The following is a 19,391-nucleotide window of genomic DNA, read 5'->3' as shown; positions in this document are numbered from 1 at the left end:
CTAAATTATATATATATATATATATATATGTATATATAGACACACACATATACATTTAAATAATGAAAGTGCGTGAAAAGATGTTGGAAGTGGCTTGATAAAAGTGGAATACTTATTTCAGTGTCCACCGTAGTTCTGTGATCAAGACCAAAAGGAACAACAGTCCCGAAACGCAAGGATTCCATAAGGAATGCACTAGTGTAAGGACACAGATGTTTATCATCCTGGACAGGAGCCCGGTTACCTAAACAGAAAAACAAACAATTTTAATTTCTAATTTTCACAATTTTAAATCTGTGTTCTTGTATGAGTTATATTAAATGTCCATTGTATGATAAAAATATTACAGATATTAATATATTTTATTGTATATACTAAATGTTTTGATATATTTTTTAAAAATGAATCACCTTGAAAATAATAGCTGAATATCCATCTATTTGGCTTACAATACGTGTGTTTCCTAACATTCCTTGACCATTTGCTACGACAGGTTGATTAGCATACAGCCTTGATGTTTGAAACTATGGATACCAATATATATATATAACGCTATAACAGTAAAATCAAACTACAAGAACTGCTAAGTTTTACTTGAGCTAATGTGGCTCCCTTGAATTCATCATGTAAATGCTAACTGGCAATCCACGATAAATTTAAGTAAGATAATCCATCAAATATGTGCTTAAGAATACGTCACGATCGTAAGTAATAAAATATGTAACATTTAACCAGTATTATTTTTTAAATGTTAGAACTAAAATTAATCATGCTTGTCTTTAAAATTCTTGAAATAGACGCTCGGATTACTTGCTTCACGAGGAAGGAACAGATGACCCCAAACAACAGAAATTCCAGAATACTATATATCTTTCACTGATATCTAGTATACATACATATTATTTATATATATTATAGTGATACCAATAGTCACAAGTCGATGATTCAGTTAACTGCTGTATCTACTTAATGTTTCTTCTTGACTACACTCACTGTAAGCAGTTAAAATATGCTTTGATCAAACTTTTTTTTTGGCTTCCAAAGCTGCAAGAAAGAATGTATATTCAGATTTCTTATGAAAATTGTATAAATACTGAAAGTATTAACTTCAACTGATATTGTAAAGTTTCTGTAAATTGTGTAAGTTCATATACAGTGAGATATTGTTGAGTATATAAAAAGGTTTTATATACTTCAGCCTGGTTACTAAGTGGATCAGCGGTAAGTCTGAGAGTATATAACGCTAAAAATGGAGTTTCGATACCTGCGGAGGGTAGAGCATAGTGTAGCTTTGTGCTTAAAAACAAACAAGCTCTACTTGGTGAGTCCTAAAAGCAAGGATGTAAATTTTTATTAATAAAATTTGTAAATAATTTGCTTAACTAACAGGGATAAGTAAAAAATCCAGGGTCGTCATTTAGAGGGACCGACACGAACAGTTTCCTCCATCCAAGCTTTTGAGAGGGATAGAGATGGGAGTTTCTGTAAAATATTTCCATATAGGTCGGATTAACACACCTGCGCAAATTACATCATAACCTTTTGCGTTCCCAAATTTTTATGAAATGAGGCTCTTGAACAAACCTATTTAGAAAGAGGATTATTCGTCAAAATAATAATTATTCACGTTATCTTACCTAAAGCACTCTCAATTTCTTCGTACATTAGTTTCTGGATATTCGGATAGTTGCCTAGTAACAAGATCATCCAACTCAACATCCTCTCAGAAGTATCTGTTCCAGCTGAATGTGAAATGAATAAAAGTATACAAAAATCATCGTTCAGTTGAAACTTCATCAATTCAAAAATTTACTTTGGTGCTTGTTTTGAATGTATTTGAAACAAAAATTTGTAAAAAACAATATAATATTATATACGATTGCAATTGCAAATTTTCTTTGGATATCCCCAAAACACGCTATACGGGACATCAAACTAACATGTTAATATATATATATATATATATCTTGTAGAAAACCTATACTGTCTATAGGTTGTGTATTGGGTATTTTTATATAGATGTTCCGTGGAATTTATCTCTTACAATAATAATATTATGAATCACGTAGTAATATTGTACATTGTTGCTTTGTTCAAGAACACCTGCAATAGTTCTGTATAATTGAATTTTCTGCTGTAAAATATACATGTACTGTGTTCTAATCCACCAGACATTGTGCGAGATTTCACCGACGCTGTTCTGGCTGCAAGAGAAGAAGCAGAGCAGGAAGGGAAAAGTAGTTTAGAGTACTTGAAGGATGGAAACCTAATCCAAGTCGTCTCTGACCTTTTTGTAGGTAAGAATAAACAATAATAATTCCTATTTGGCTCCTATAGCTAACAATTTAAACATGTGTATAAAGGTTGGACAGGGTTAATATTTTTCATATTGTGGGAGGAAGGTGCCCCTCCTGCCCTCCACAGTTTGACGTTCCTGGTCAATGGGCAAATAAGAAAGATGTTGACAAACTTAGTTTGTTTTGTGAGTTGTTAAAACTAAGTCGAATACAGACCTTGTTTGATGATTAATACATTTTTTAAACAAAGGAGCTAAGTATATTACTCTTTCGTGGCATAAAGGATAAAAAGTTCATCTAAAAATTTAACTGTCACGTGGTTATCTCCAACACCAAACAAAATGTGGGCTGTAAGTTACACGAGCGTTAAAATAACCATCACAAAACGTTGATGAATATATAAGTACATTGAACATCAATCAAGAGCAAAACAAATGCTATTCAGTTCAACTGTGTAACTTAAGTACCAAAAATATAATTTAATTATCAGGTAGTTAACACCAAAAAAAAAGGCGAGGTGTAATTTTTCTTGAACTTCAGTGTGTATGTGTGTGCAACAAATTTAAGAGGACGATAAAACAAGGTCATAAAATGGTGATACAAACGGTGCAACGTTGAAGATTAAGCTCTGCAGTATAACAACGTTGAAGATTAAGCTCTGCAGTATACGAAACCAAAATTGTTGGGGTATCCTTGTTGATCCGTGCCTACTAAACGCAACTGAAGAGCCAGTAGAGTTGCATCTAGAGTTGCATTCAGTAGTGAGAAGGGTTCATTTCACAACGTCTCGAGTGATACTATCATTTACGTGATAGTAACAGGGTTCATTTCACAACGTCTTGAGTGATACTATCATTTACGTGATAGTAACAGGGTTCATTTTACAACGTCTTGAGTGATACTATCATTTACGTGATAGTAACAGGGTTCATTTTACAACGTCTTGAGTGATACTATCATTTACGTGATAGTAACAGGGTTCATTTTACAACGTCTTGAGTGATAATATTATTTACGTGATAGTAACATGGTTCATTTCACAACGTCTCGAGTGATACTGTCATTTACGTGATAGTAACAGGGCTCATTTTACAACGTCTAGAGTGATATTATCATTCACGTGATTTTATCAGAGTTCGCTCTACAACGTCTAGCCTGAGTGATATTAAAAGCGTTTACTTTACAACGTTTGGAGTTGCACCATCATTAACTTAATATTAACATTCCTTAGTACCAAATTGTATAATATTACATTCCAAATAAAACTGAGTATTTTATTTTTATTTTTGAGATTAGTATAGTGGGTGGGATGCATAGATAGACCTTGTTGCCCTTAAATTATATGTATATAAATAAAACTAAACACTAATCTATCAAACCAACCTGGTTTGTACACATTTAATAACTTCATTGTTTCCGATGTGCCGGTGTTTAAGCAACATACCTGCAGGTGCAAGTTATTGTGCCACTGGAGGGCGTCAATGTTTGGCCTGATGTTTCACATTTTTGAATTTATTTTTCGTGAGTATTTGATGTTAGCTCAGTGTTTTAAGTGTTAAAATTAGAACCTTACTTTTAGGTATATTGGTGACCTTATTTCTCCCATTAATCGTGAGACGAGACATAATTTAGTGAAATATATTAACTGATCTTAATTGAACCAACTAAAAAGATCGTAGTTCAACTAACTAAAAAGACTGGGTAAACTTTAAAGAATAAAACCCTTTGCTCATTGTTCACATTTCGGTATTTGATTTTCTGATAGGCTGTTTTTAGTGTCACTATATGTAAAAGGCGGGAACTGAAGTTATTAATTTTTGTCCCACTATCTTTTAACTGTGTGATCCTACATAATTCTATTGAGGATGCTGTTATTTCACAAATAAAAGGCATGCAATAGTTTGTACTAAAACGTTTTTTCTACATAATACATTCATGTTGACTGCAGGACCGCCGATAAGGGGGGTAACGGGGGATCACCCCCGGGCCCGGGGTCATCAGGGGGCCCGTACAAAAGCCAAGAAAAAAATAAGGTAACATGCATAAAGAGTGCATTAAAAACTTTGCCATGAAAAAGGCTCGGAAAGTTGCATTTTATAGTTAACTGATATTATGAGAGCCCATATGTACATGATTACTCCTGGGCCCGGAATAACTCTCGGCGGCCCTGGTTGACTGGAAACTTAACGTTTGAAGATTATTGTGTATTTACCAGAAAAATGAATGTGTAACCACAATTATTATTCACGTAAAATGATAGGCTGGCATAGTAGTTGTGCAAAATAATCTTTAAAATAAAACATATCATAATAAAATAATTCAAAACAGTAAGCGATGGACGCATTAAACATTTAAAATAATGAAAATAACATTAAAGAAATAACAGGGTGTAAATATTACAGGCTGGCATAGTGGTTGTCAGTTTTATAACTGTTAACATCTCTCTATTGTGATACCGCTTTGGGAGGTCGAATGTGCGATTTTTACATAAAACTTAACCTGTATCTTAATTCTATTATAACAAAACATTAACTAGAAATATATAGTAAAGTTCCAAAATAACCGCTGAATCGATCTGATGAATGTATCTGTGTTAACGTAAATTTAACAGTAAAACTGTAATTATCTTGCTGAAGGTAACTGCTGTAATAGCCTGGTGAAACCGTACCTTTGTTAACGTTATTCCTGCAACAGATTTTAATTAGAAACATGTTATCTTCCTGAAGGTAACCACTGTAGTAGCCTAATGAAACCGTACCTTTGTTAACGTTACTCCTACAACAAACTTTAATTAGAAACATCTATTATATTTCTGAAGGTAGACGCTAAAGTAGTCTGATGAAATCGTACCTTTGTTAAAGTTATTTCTACAACAGATTTTAATGAGAAACATCTATTATATTTTTGAAGGTAAACGCTGTAATAACCTGATGAAACCGTACCTTTGTTAAAGTTATTTCTACAACAGATTTTAATGAGAAACATCTATTATATTTTTGAAGGTAAACGCTGTAATAACCTGATGAAACCGTACCTTTGTTAAAGTTATTTCTACAACAGATTTTAATGAGAAACATCTATTATATTTTTAAAGGTAAACGCTGTAATAACCTGATGAAACCGTACCTTTGTTAAAGTTATTTATACAACAGATTTTAATGAGAAACATCTATTATATTTTTGAAGGTAAACGCTGTAATAACCTGATGAAACCGTACCTTTGTTAAAGTTATTTCTACAACAGATTTTAATGAGAAACGTAGATCAACATTCGAAATCTATCTTTAACAAAATATGATACTAAACAGTAATTGTTAAAAGTATTGATAAGTTAATTCATGAAACACATTGTTCACTGTTATGAACAACTTAGCTGGAAATGTTGATTAAAATACATTCTCTACTTTTATTTCTTATTGGATCCACACACAGAAAAGAAGTGGGAAGAGTGAAGCACTTAGCAACATTTTACACCATAACTGACAGAAACAAAACTCCAAATTGTAAATTATCTGGAAAATAAAGCTTCTATGATTAAGTAAAAGAAATTATTCAAACGATTTTGTTTGTACAATAAAAATAACTTAAATTAACCTTTTAAGTTCTACATATATAGATACAGAATTGTGTTGATTTTGTATGGTTCTAGGACTTTATCATGGGTGGAGCTGTAAGTCTGTTTCAACTTAATTGGTGTGTAACGCGGACCTCAGAGAGGATTCTTATTAAAACATAATGAGGTAACCTACTTGGTTTATATGATTTCTTATGTTCCATAAATTCTCGTTTTAAAACAGCTAAGTATTCATCCATGGCTTTCTTAATTTTCCATTCTTTATGGATGGTAAAAATCCTCAGAAATGGAATGAGATCCCCTGGAATACCGCTACTGAACTCAGTCAATAATAATTCATTTGGTTCTTTTAAGTTCATAAACTCCTGGTTAGCTTCTTCATATCTAGAACAACCAGAAGAAAAGATTGTTTCATTCAGAATTTCGAACAAAGCTACACATGGGCTATCTGCGAATAGCTGTTCTTAGGTTTAAACTGACAGACTAAATGGAAGGCCACTAGTCAATAGCACCCTCCGCCAACTCTTGAGCTATTATTATCTGACTGAATTATAGGATTACATGAATAGAATCGACGCTAAACTTTTATATAGTAAATAGTTAGAAGCATGGTGCGATTTTCCAAATTTCCAGTGAGGTGGAGGGATACAATGTTTAGAGCTTCCATTTGCAGTTTTTACCGTATTGTTCTTCATGGTAGGAGATTCTTTTTTGTTTGGTGGTACTTTCATTTCTAATTTAGCCATCTAAAATAAAGCATGTTACGTTTTAAAATATCAGATGCATAAAACTTCAAAATGTTTTATAGGGGGTGGATGAATTTATTCCCCACTGAAAGTTCAATTCCGGCATAAACAAAGCAGAGCCTGGCAATCACCCTCCCCACTCCCTACACCTTCAATCAAATCGCATCCTGGTTAGAATTGCTGCAAATGTACAGAACTGAAAATTCATCGTTGTAAAAGTTTTCTTGAATTTATGTACTTGAAAAATACTCAAGTCATTTTTATATCTTGTTAAATTAAGATTGAATTTTTTTTTTTCTAGCTAGACTACTAAATAATTTAGCAAGAATGACGTAGCAAAATTTATGAAATTGAGAAACTTCAAAACTATTTATATAACAATGTGTTGTTCTTTAAAAGCAAATGAGAAATCCATTTAAAGACTTGCCTACTTTTCTTACAAAATGTCTTAATTATTATGTATTTACTAATATTTGTGACATAATTTCTTTAAATGTTTATAAACTACTGCCCCTCTCCATGCTATGTCAGAGTACAGATAACCCATTGTGTAGCTTTATAAGAGAGAACAAACAAATGAATATAAAGTACTCTAGTTCACTACATAGTGGAGATCTTGACTTTAAGTAACCTGGCTTAGCTGTAAAGTTTCAGGCCTCTTATCTTCTTACCTTTTCCCAAACGCTGAGGAAGCTATGATGTTATAGACCAACAAGTAGATGTAAAGGGTAGGGTCAAAGGGCTCTTTTTCCTTAAGCATCTTTCGAACGCTAGCGTCTACAACATCTTGCACAAGCTCAGCAAGTTCTTCACTTACAGCATATTTCCTAGTGAAAGAGTATTCAACCAATAAACAGGTGACATCCATATTGATATTAAAATAAAGAATAAAATGACAGGTTGTATGGATTCGTGTTAACAACCAGTTGTTCGTGACTGCTGTCGTTGCTGGATCAGAAGCTACAGGTAATTACTGTAAAACAATATCGATCCGGTAAAAAGTGGACCGTAGAAAGAAACTTGTATGTATATATATTCTTTAAAGGAACATGTTACATCTATAAACTTTTTGTGGAATTAGATTACTTAGAAGACTGATTCCGAAGTCGTGTAAACATAACCTACCTATAAAAAGATTCCATTACTCCTGATCATAAAATTTGTAGGTAATGACACTGCGCAGCCATTTTCTACCTGAATGATGCACATTAATCACTTTTCACACGAAGGCATATAGTTTTCCCTAAAACTTTCAATTTTACGCCATAGCTAAATTGTCCTGATTAATCTTTCGATAAAGGTAACATGTCATTTTAAGGCACAAACTTTTCAACAACTAAACATAATGAATTATGTCAACGTTTCATCTATACTATAATATGGAACTGTACATGTAAAGGATTTGTCAATTTTGAAGGTACTGACCTCAGATTTTCTATACATATTTCGAATGGTGTGAATATGCACTTTTAGTCATTAGAAATTAAACTTATGTACTTTAAGGTGGTTTATTTACACTGTACTTTCCGGAGCTACGCTTCGATTGACGAAGATCGCCGCCATCTTTTGGCAACATATAAACACTTTTACAGTGACACCCTTGACGTCACACGAGGCTATTCATTTTATTTTACTGTGGGAGCATTATTCGTTGACAAGAAAGCATAAACTAATAGTTTTTCTGTTCCCATGCAATGAAGTGCTTAATGTTTCCCGGTGAAACAGCGATATGTCTACGAACTTACAACGCTAAAATCTGGGGTTTGATTCCTTATGGTGTACGTAACAGATGGCCACACAAATTTCTTTAATATTTTAGGCTCTGTTGCTTGAGATTATTATATTTTGCAATGTAATCAATCATAGGTTGGTTGAATGTGTTATTTCGTTTGTTTAGGGCTGACTTATTTTAGTGCATGGGCTCACTAGTGCCCTTGCACGATTATACATTGCCCTGCACACGGCATTATTATTGTTTTTACAATCCGGCGAATCAAAGTTAATACGTGTGATAACCACACCTGCATTTCATCGCGAGGATACACTTTTTGAACGTTAAAAGATATGGAACGATATTTTAAATACTTTAATTATTAGGTGTCCTACATAAATCATAGGTACTTTCAAAACACCGATACAACAAGCAGTTTTGTTTTCCTTATTGTACACTTTATCATCACCGTGGATTATTCACGGGTCCCTACTATTATTACTACATAAAGGAAATAGTACTTCGTTTTTACTCTGTGATATGATACTTATGTTTCTTATATCATCACTAAAGTGGGGAGCTCACTTTATAACACCATGTAAACAATAAACTACAACTTAACACACAATTTTGAAACTAGCGGGGTCAAACTAGGATGATCCCCAGATGTGCCGTTACCTCTGTATAGCAGCTTCACAAACTTTTGTTTCGGGAAGATGAGAAACTTTTTTTTTTCTTCTGAAATTAGAATTTTTTGTGGTTTCCATTTAAAATAAATTTACAGGGTTTACCTTTCATTTGAAATAATATTTGGAATAAAAGTACTTATGAGTGTCTTACTCGACTTATAAACCAACTTATGCTTTCTTTTAGTTTTTTTTTATACATAAATAAATTAATATTTAAAATTATTTACAGATTCATTTCCTGCTTTAATATCAACTAACCTGACAGCTGAGTGCGCGATCTTTCGTAAAACTTCCCATTCTGGAGAATAATCAGCAAACATGATGTCTTCATCTTCCTGCTTGAAAAGATTACCTATCCAACAAAAAGCTCATGAAATAAACTACACAGGTTCTTAACAAAACATCCCCTTTCATTACGAAATAAAACTCAAACCATAAACAGCTAATGATTCAGTTCCCAGGTGTACCAACTTTCATCATCTCAGTAAGTAGATAGTTAGGAATACCTCCCAAGTGGAACATTATATTCTTTAATGGGAGATTATTCTGTGTGGTTTTAATTTTGTTAATTACTTAATCTGTAAACTTCCAAAAGATGCAACTTCTAGCAAATAAAAACTGACCGACTTAAACTGCTCCAGTTTTATAGTTCACAACTTAATGTTATCACTGCTTTGGGCATTTCATTATTTGGCAGACAATAGCGATCTAAAAGAAATATATAACTTTTTCTCCTTCATCAGTCACCATTTATTAGATAATATTTTAGACACTAAGGAGTGGAGCTACGAAACTATGATCAGATTTGACAGACTACTACTGAAGACATAATTATAACTGGAGATCAGATCTGAAAGACTTGTACTGAAGACACAATTATAACTGGAGATCAGATCTGAAAGACTTGTACTGAAGACACAATTATAACTGGAGATCTGATCAGAAAGACTCGTATTGAAGACACAATTATAACTGGAGATCAGATCAGAAAGACTCGTATTGAAGACACAATTATAACTGGAGATCAGATCTGAAAGACTTGTACTGAAGACACAATTATAACTGGAGATCAGATCTGACAGACTTGTACTGAAGAAACAATTATAACTGGAGATCAGATCTGAAAGACTTGTACTGAAGACACAATTATAACTGGAGATCAGATCTGAAAGACTTGTACTGGAGACATAATTATAACTGGAGATCATGCTCTATCTGCTTATTAATAATTGTCTGAAGGGATCCTTCCCTGAGATTAGGCTCATTCAGAGCACGGTCATGTCTTAAGACTGTTTTCCTAAACCGACTAATGTCTTATATAAGCGACTTCCGAGAGTGGTATGGACTTTACACACGCTTGTTTATTACCTGACCTCTAGATCTAGAATCACTAACACTTTTGTTAATGTAAATGCATTTCCATAAACTGTATATTCAGCGTTTTTATATACCTTGGATGTTAAGCTACTAAGCTAAGTACAACGTTTTAACACAATTTGGGTATTCAGCAATAAAAACAATGTGCAGTATTTTTATATAATCTTCCATATCAAAGAATAGCTTTATATGCCGATTTTAATACACTTTTTTATATTAAACAGCAGAAATGCGTGCAGCAATTTTACATTGTTTTTGTAAAACACCAAGCAATGTGCAGCGATTTTATAAACTTTTGCTAACAATCAGTAGAACTTTTGTTTGTTTGTTTGTTTTTGAATTTCGCGCAAAGCTACACGAGGGCTATCTGCACTAGACGTCCCTAATTTAGCAGTGCAAGACTAGAGGGAAGTCATCACTCTTGGGCTACTCTTTTACCAACGAATAGTGGGATTGACCCAACATTATAACGCCCCCACGGCTGAAAGGGCGAGCATGTTTGGTGTGACGTGGATTCGAACCCGCGACCCTCAGATTGCGAGTCGAGAGCCTTAACCACCTGGCCATGCCGGGCCTTCAGTAGAGCTACGTGCAGAGTTATTAAACAATTCATTTCTAGTAGTAAGGTTGAACAATTCTACCATCTTCAGACTTACCCAATATTGTTTTATTTCTCCCGATGACGTCGTTTCTCCTTACGGTGAGGGCTTCACGTGTGGCGTCCCAGTTGTTAACAACGACAACAGGACGACCACCCATCCACATCGTGAACACAGGACCATACTTCTTCTGCCACTCAGCAGTTTTGATAAACTGTGGGGTATCATCCCTGAATGCTGTGAATTAAACAGTAACAATATTTAAGTGAGTACGAGGACAACAGTCTAAGTATTGGTTTATTATTACTATTGTATAGTGTTTTAAGTAACTATTAGGCATTAAATTTTTGACCACAACAACAAGGCATTATGTTCCTTTATAACAAATGCTCAGTTTTAATTGGTGTAATCAAACAATGTTTAGATAATTGTGAATGAATACGACATACAACTTTCGTGTAACAATAAAACTGCATTTAGTTCTTTATACATACATAATTATGTAATTGATTAAGGTAATGGTTTTTAAGAATCTCTGCCAGAACAATGTGAGCAGAGCTATTTCGTGGGGAATCATATTATTCAAAAGACATATGGTGTAAGAGTAACAACATGGAACATAAGGTTCATTATCTAGTAGTATCTTCTCTTGCACCTGGCTTAGCCTAGACTGGATTACAGATTATATTGAAAAGGTTCTTTATAACAACCTGATCCATGTTCTCCTATGTGTGGGTGGTTGTTGCATCAAATTGATTCACATTACCTGGATGTGGGTGGTTGTTGCATCAAATTGAATCACATTACCTGGATGTGGGTGGTTGTTGCATCAAATTGATTCCCATTACCTGGATGTGGGTGATTGTTGCATCAAATTGATTCCCATTACCTGGATGTGGGTGGTTGTTGCATCAAATTGATTCACATTACCTGGATGTGGGTGGTTGTTGCATCAAATCGATTCACATTACCTGGATGTGGGTGATTGTTGCATCAAATCGATTCACATTACCTGGATGTGGGTGGTTGTTGCATCAAATTGATTCCCATTACCTGGATGTGGGTGGTTGTTGCATCAAATTGATTCCCATTACCTGGATGTGGGTGATTGTTGCATCAAATTGATTCACATTACCTAGATGTGGGTGGTTGTTGCATCAAGTTGATTCACATTACCTGGATGTGAGTGGTTGTTGCATCAAATTGATTCACATTACCTGGATGTGGGTGGTTGTTGCATCAAATTGATTCCCATTACCTGGATGTGGGTGGTTGTTGCATCAAATTGATTCCCATTACCTGGATGTGGGTGGTTGTTGCATCAAATTGATTCCCATTACCTGGATGTGGGTGATTGTTGCATCAAATTGATTCACATTACCTAGATGTGGGTGGTTGTTGCATCAAGTTGATTCACATTACCTAGATGTGGGTGGTTGTTGCATCAAGTTGATTCACATTACCTAGATGTGGGTGATTGTTGCATCAAGTTGATTCACATTACCTGGATGTGGGTGATTGTTGCATTAAATTGATTCACATTACCTGGATGTGGGTGATTGTTGCATCAAATTGATTCACATTACCTGGATGTGGGTGATTGTTGCATCAAATTGATTCACATTACCTGGATGTGGGTGGTTGTAGCATCAAATTGATTCACATTACCTGGATGTGGGCAGATTAGTTGCAGATGCCCATCACAGAGCTCCCAAAAGTATTGAACAGAATTCTTACCACAGCTTTTTGAACCCCGGGGAAGGCTTTGTTGTGTCTTCTATATAGAAGAATGCCAAGCTGCTCTATCCTTCTGAAGACTATGTTTACCATAATGAACAGGATCCTGGTATATAATGGAAGGAAATTGACTGAAAGTATTTCTACTTCTGATGAACACAAGGTAAGTATTGATGTCGTACCATAGCATGACAGCCTCCATATATGGCCACTGGTTGTAGACATGAGGCACTTCTCCATCTTTTACCCACACCCATGTCCGTCCCTTTCAATTCATCGGTAAACAGTGGGTAGTCGACTATCTGTTGTACCCATCCATATCCGTGAAAATTATTTATACTTGTGATCAGGAGTTTTCTTGAAGCAGCTCATCCACGATACCTAAATTTATGAAGATCCCAAAAGATCCTCGCCAAGATTTCTTGATCACTATACAGTTGTTAACAATTGGCGAGTGCTGTCGCTGGTGATGTCCTGCCACGGAGATGTTCAGCTACAGTCATAATGAGCAGTATACCTATAACCTAGGTCATTTTGAGTGTCAGGTGACCCGGTCACTAATGATTGGAGGCAAAGCCCCAAGATGTCAAACAAAACCCGATAAGCCCAAGTGAACACAGCCATAATAAATGTCGTCACTTTCGATTGACCTCAAGATGGCGCATTTATCTTAGATGACGTCATATACAAGTATCTATAAATCCTTAATTAATAATCCATAGACAAGAATGAATGATCTTATTCATCATCAATTTTCATGATTATCGTTACTATCTTGTACTAAAATACGTCATGACATGTTGGATGACTTCATTATTAATAATGATCCAAGCTACTAATTAACCTCAGGCAATATATTATATTTGAATATCTCACTCTGTTAATAACCATACAAGTTGTTAATTACTTACCCCCACCCACACCCAGCAGTATGTCTCGTCTCAACTCACCATTGGTAGTTGCTGAGCAGTGGTAATGCTCTCTCATGCAACAGAACAAGTCGAGAAACTAGCTATTGAGTGTACAGTCGTAACAGTGGAAACTCAGAAATATTATATATGAAAACACCTATTATGTAGTCAGTTTTACCTCTGTACTTTAGTGGTCACTGTCTATGGAAAGTACCTTAACTTTTGAATTGACGTTTAAGGAAAACTAAAGCTGGTTAACCATCCAAAAAATGAGCTTTGATCATGGAGAGATATTTCCAGATTAACTGCATATTAAAGTTCACTAGATTAGGTAAGACTTTCCACTAATTGATTAACTATTAGGTGGATCGGGATTTGTTCCATTACCTGACACCATTATGATTCCATAACTTCTAATGGTGAGGCGTCCTGAAACATGTTCTACCACCTGTGGGAAAGTCAGTAATTATCTCATGGTGCTGATTGGTCAATCACGACTGTGCACTCAAAAGCTAATGTTCTGGTGTGTTCATTTGCTAGAGAGAGCATTACCACTGCACAACTACCAGAACAGAGGAATTAGCAGTTATTAACAATTTATGTTAGGGTTTAGTATACGGCTGCGGATTCTTTACAGTAGGTGTCTATGATTTGTTGGCGATACATTTCAACAATAAACGGACAGCACACAATCCACTTTTTTTAAAATAATATATTCTAAACAAGTCAAACGTATGTACAAAAATTCGTTTCACTACTGGTTATCAAAGTTGTATCTAAAGCTTTAAATAATTATATTTTCTTATCAAAGGTCCACACAAGCTAGTTCAGTTACTTTAGAACTCAACTGACAAGAATTATTTTTCTCTATTCTGTTTCTTACTGCACAATCTGCGATAGATTCACTAACGTTACTCCGTGGGTTACCACAGTTGTATCCAGAACTTCAAATACTTGTCTCTTTTTCGTGAAAGTTCACACAGGCGAGTTAAATTATTTTAAAACACTCTTTTACAAAAAAAATTATACTCCTTCGTCTCTGTTATTACCATACCATTCTGAAACTCACTTTAAATATTGCCTGTGCTGGCTAAACTAACAATCATGCAGTCTAACATCATTTGTTATTACAAAACACTGTGAAACTCACTTTAAATATTGCCTGTTGTGGCTAAACTAACAATCATGCAGTCTAACATCATTTGTTATTACAAAACACTGTGAAACTCACTTTAAATATTGCCTGTTATGGCTAAACTAACAATCATGCAGTCTAACATCATTTGTTATTACAAAACACTGTGAAACTCACTTTAAATATTGCCTGTTATGGCTAAATTAACAATCACGCAGTCTAACATCATTTTCACTAACTTAACTCTTACACTAAACAGTCTTGTATGTACAACAATTTATATCAATATTAATATGAATGAGACGACCTAATATGATCTATTGCTTTAGTTTCATTAATAATTATTAATAAAGAGGTTATCCAACATATCTGGACGTATTTTAGCGCAAGAGAGTAATAATGATTAATAAAGAGGTTATCCAACATATCTGGACGTATTTTAGCGCAAGAGAGTAATAATGATTAATAAAGAGGTTATCCAACATATCTGGACGTATTTTAGCGCAAGAGAGTAATAATGATTAATAAAGAGGTTATCCAACATATCTGGACGTATTTTAGCGCAAGAGAGTAATAATGATTAATAAAGAGGTTATCCAACATATCTGGACGTATTTTAGCGCAAGAGAGTAATAATGATTAATAAAGAGGTTATCCAACATATCTGGGCGTATTTTAGCGCAAGAGAGTAATAATGATTAAGAGTATGGAACATTTAAAATGGCTGCTCCAACTGGAGGCTACCATTATTAGATCAACCGAATGTGACATAATCCAATATTATTGCAACAACTAAGGGCTATCATTTTCTATAACCTGGGACTTTGCCTCTTACGATTAGTTGGCGAGGCACCTGACTTTCAAAACTGACCTACTTTCGCGGATATACTACACAAAATTATGCTAAGAAACGTCAAACACATCTATTTGACATATATAAATGGGGTGTCACATGCGTAAAATGTTTCTGTCATTCTTATCACATGATATAACTATTCCTATCCATGTTGTACCATTTTGCACAGTGCTGAAATCAATACGATAGAGATAGATGTACGAGCACTGTATTAATATTTGATTTCAGAAACAGCAAAAAAAAAGGGGGGGTCTTTTTTTCCCTTGCCTTGGGTTGGTCCTTATCATCTGATATAAATATTTGAAGACTGTGGTAGGTTCTAAGTACAAGGACAGAACTGTTAGCTCGTGTATATATTTATATATATGTGTGTGTAATTTAATCTTATCACACACACAAAGAAAAAAACATACAAGGATAAAAAGAAATGTCAAAAACAAAACACAAAAAAACAGATGAAGTTATAAAAGCATACGCTATCAAACAGCCTTGAAGATAGTCTGTTTCAAAGATTGAATACTAACGAGGGTAAGTATTTGTTGTGTAAGAACAAGAAATGAACAAAACTGAAATTATTAAAGGACGAGAATAAAGTGCTTGTTAATTTTTTCTTTTACGAAAAGGTTTACTGAGAAGTATAGTTTGATATATATATATACACACATTATATAGCAGATCACATCCTTGATAGGCCGGGCGAGTCCTAGTGGTTAGTATGCTGAGCTGTGAAAGGGAAGGTCCAAGGTTAGAGCAATGATATGCCATTAAACACACGTAACGGCCAATCTCATTATTCATCCATGAGCAGCGGTATAATATGCGGCGGGTGCTGCTTGCTGGTTGACTTTCATTTAATCAGTAGTTCTAAAATAGGGATGGTCGTACCTGAGCCATAGGGATATCTGAAGTGACCATTTAACCGATGTGTCACATGAAGTGTCATTCGGGATGAAAATATCAAAGTAATCTTAATTATCACGAGTGCCGAAGAAACCAATTTATAGAGTTTGATTCACCAACTTGATATTTTCGTTGAACCCAAAATTTTAAATTGTTTTGACAAACATACTTGAGGGAAACGGTGGTGGATCTCTGTGTAGGGATGGCACGGGAAAAACATGGCAGCCAATATATATATATAGCCTATGGGAACGGCAAGACTAGAACACGCGTAAATCCGCGCAAACAAGCTATGACCAAAAAGCGATTGACCATTCATACACAAAACTACTCATAAACTTCGGCTAACTTTTGTCAGTGGCGAGAAAACGGAGGTTGAAATTCGCCCGTTTGTTCTTCTTCTTCTCCTCACGCTGTAATTTAAAAACAATGCAAGCTCTTCAGCTAAGTCACACCCAAATATACAGTGCTAAGTGTAAATTAGTTTCCTACACTAATTAAACTAGATAGAAGATCTAAAAAGTAGAGATTTCGAGATTGGCGTACCTTACTACAATACATCATTTTGTAATTGCTATAAAAAACCACTATCTAGCGCAGCGCCACCTAAAAAAGTACACAAACAATTAAATAAAAATTTAAGAATATTTTTAATTTGATGTAGGAATGACAGAAACAAGAAAGAGATGCTAATATTATACTCTGTGCAAATCTCTCCTCCACTCCATCCCTCCCTGCATTGTGAAAGTACAATGTAGGGAGGGATGGAGTGGAGTGAAGAAGAAATTTGAACAGGGTATAATATTAGCATCTCTTTCTTCTTTCTGTTCTTTTTGCACCAGTCATCCCCACATCTGATTATATATTTTTTTACTTACTTGTATTTTAAAGTAGCTTAATATTCTTTTGTTTTATTGTATATTTACAGAACAAAACATAGATAAAACCTCGAATGCTATAACAGTTAGGCCCGGCATGGCCAGGTGGTTAGGGCGCTCGATTCGCAATCTAAGGGTCGCGTGTTCGAATCCCCGTCACACCAAACATGCTCGCCCTTTCAGCCGTAGGGGCGTTATAATGTGACGGTCAATCCCACTATTAGTTGGTAAAAGAGTAGCCCAAGAGTTGGCGGTGGGTGGTGATGACTAGCTGCCTTACTGTCTTACACTGCTAAATTAGAGACGGCTAGCGCAGATAGCCCTCGTGTAGCTTTGCGCGAAATTCAAAACAAACAAACAATATAACAGTTAGAATTGTGTTGGCGCCAATTGTAATAACACGTCCACAAATTGCCCAAAAATCAAATCTGTAATTTTTTAATTTGTTTTCCTTTTTTTTTTTACATTAGACAATAATATGTTCAGATTAGTATATCAGCACCCATGATGATCCCACTAAGGTGCACTATTCTAACAATGATTTATTTGGGAATGTATCAAACAGCTTTTCTTAAAATTCTCATTACTCACGACTATAAAGCTGTAAGAAATAAAAGTTAGAAGTAATATGAACAACATTTTATACCTTTTTTTTACAATAGTTAGAAGTAATATGAACAACATTTTATACGTTTTTTTTTACAATAGTTTGAAGTAATATGAACAACATTTTATACGTTTTTTTTTACAATAGTTTGAAGTAATATGAACAACATTTTATACGTTGTTTTTTTTTCCAAAGGTTTGAAGTAATATGAACAACATTTTATACGTTGTTTTTTTTCCAAATATTACTCCCAGAACATTTTCGTATTTGCCAAGTATTTGTTGACCATCTGCTGTAATACGCTTATTACGGCTGATTTGTTAATAAACATGCATGTATGTGTTTGGATGAGTAAAATATGAGTCAGCTTAAACCACACAATGGTTATAATCGTTTTACACTAGTTCCGACACTTGCATAATCTCGTCAAAAATTACAGGAACCAAGAAAAGTGTGAAAAAACTAGGTGATGCAATATTATTTTTCCACCACTGTGTAATGATATGAACTTTTAACAAGCTTAGTTGTACGTAAGTAATCAATTAGGAGTAACATATCAGGCGAATAGCATAATTTAGTTTCTGTTTTCCAGCCTACACTAAAAGATACTTATCAGATTATCTACGATAAGTAACAAAATATTTTCTAATGTGTAAAAATTAATAATCCTCTAAACCAGTGCTTCTCAACCTTTTCCAATATCATTCTCCCCTATAAGTTTTTCACAGCACCTCACTCACCCCAATTCGAAAAAAAAGACCAAAAAGTACTCAGTTAAACACTATTTTTATTTCTTTATGTCTATGTACCGACCTTGATAAAAGACACTTACCCAACAAATTGCCCACAATGGGTAACGGGAAAGGTCCTGGTGGATACTTCTTTCTCTTCATGAAGTGTCTTATGACAACGAAAGTCAACAAACCAACAAAGACAGTTGGAAGCCACCCCACGTCATTTAGTAGTTTAGACAGCACCTGGGACAACATTCTTTACTGAAAAAAAACAACAACAAGGATTTGTGAAAGCACTGAACGATGTGTTTAATATAATAGCGAATCTGGTTTAAATAATGATGTTCATACTCAGTATTAAAACTAAAATATATTAAGTAGACGACCCCTGAATGTTGCTAGTTAGTTACCAATACAGAAACATTCTACCAGCTGTTCATGCTTGTAATACGACTTTCATACCTTGCCCATTTAGTAAGAACTGTTTTTATGTTTGTTTGTGAAATAAAAGATACACAAGGGTTATCTGCTCTACTAGCCACCCCTAATTTTGAACTGATAAACTAGTAGTCAACAGCACCCAACTCTTGGGCTACTCTAATCAAGTGAAGCAAAGGGAAATTTCTGATGAAATTTCATC

General features: G+C 34.6%; 1 protein-coding gene across 1 annotated transcript in view; it reads right to left on the bottom strand.

Moving 5' to 3' along the window:
• The window catches only part of LOC106472584 (cytochrome P450 2B6-like), a 25,409-nt gene extending 6,395 nt beyond the window's left edge, over window positions 1-19,014 (bottom strand). The window contains exons 1-8 of the mRNA XM_022401148.1: window positions 18,850-19,014; window positions 11,051-11,230; window positions 9,276-9,369; window positions 7,289-7,444; window positions 5,984-6,255; window positions 4,966-4,982; window positions 1,638-1,791; window positions 113-244 (exon numbers count right to left, since the gene is read on the bottom strand). Coding sequence (XP_022256856.1) covers window positions 113-244; window positions 1,638-1,791; window positions 4,966-4,982; window positions 5,984-6,255; window positions 7,289-7,444; window positions 9,276-9,369; window positions 11,051-11,230; window positions 18,850-19,006 — 1,162 coding nt within the window. The 5' untranslated portion in view covers window positions 19,007-19,014. The remainder of the gene's footprint in view (window positions 1-112; window positions 245-1,637; window positions 1,792-4,965; window positions 4,983-5,983; window positions 6,256-7,288; window positions 7,445-9,275; window positions 9,370-11,050; window positions 11,231-18,849) is intronic.
• Between the last annotated feature and the right edge of the window lie 377 nt (window positions 19,015-19,391).

This window comes from Limulus polyphemus, unplaced genomic scaffold, assembly GCF_000517525.1.
Source record: "Limulus polyphemus unplaced genomic scaffold, Limulus_polyphemus-2.1.2 Scaffold5443, whole genome shotgun sequence".
Lineage (NCBI taxonomy): Eukaryota > Metazoa > Arthropoda > Merostomata > Xiphosura > Limulidae > Limulus > Limulus polyphemus.
This window is presented reverse-complemented; position numbering and strand designations above follow the sequence as displayed.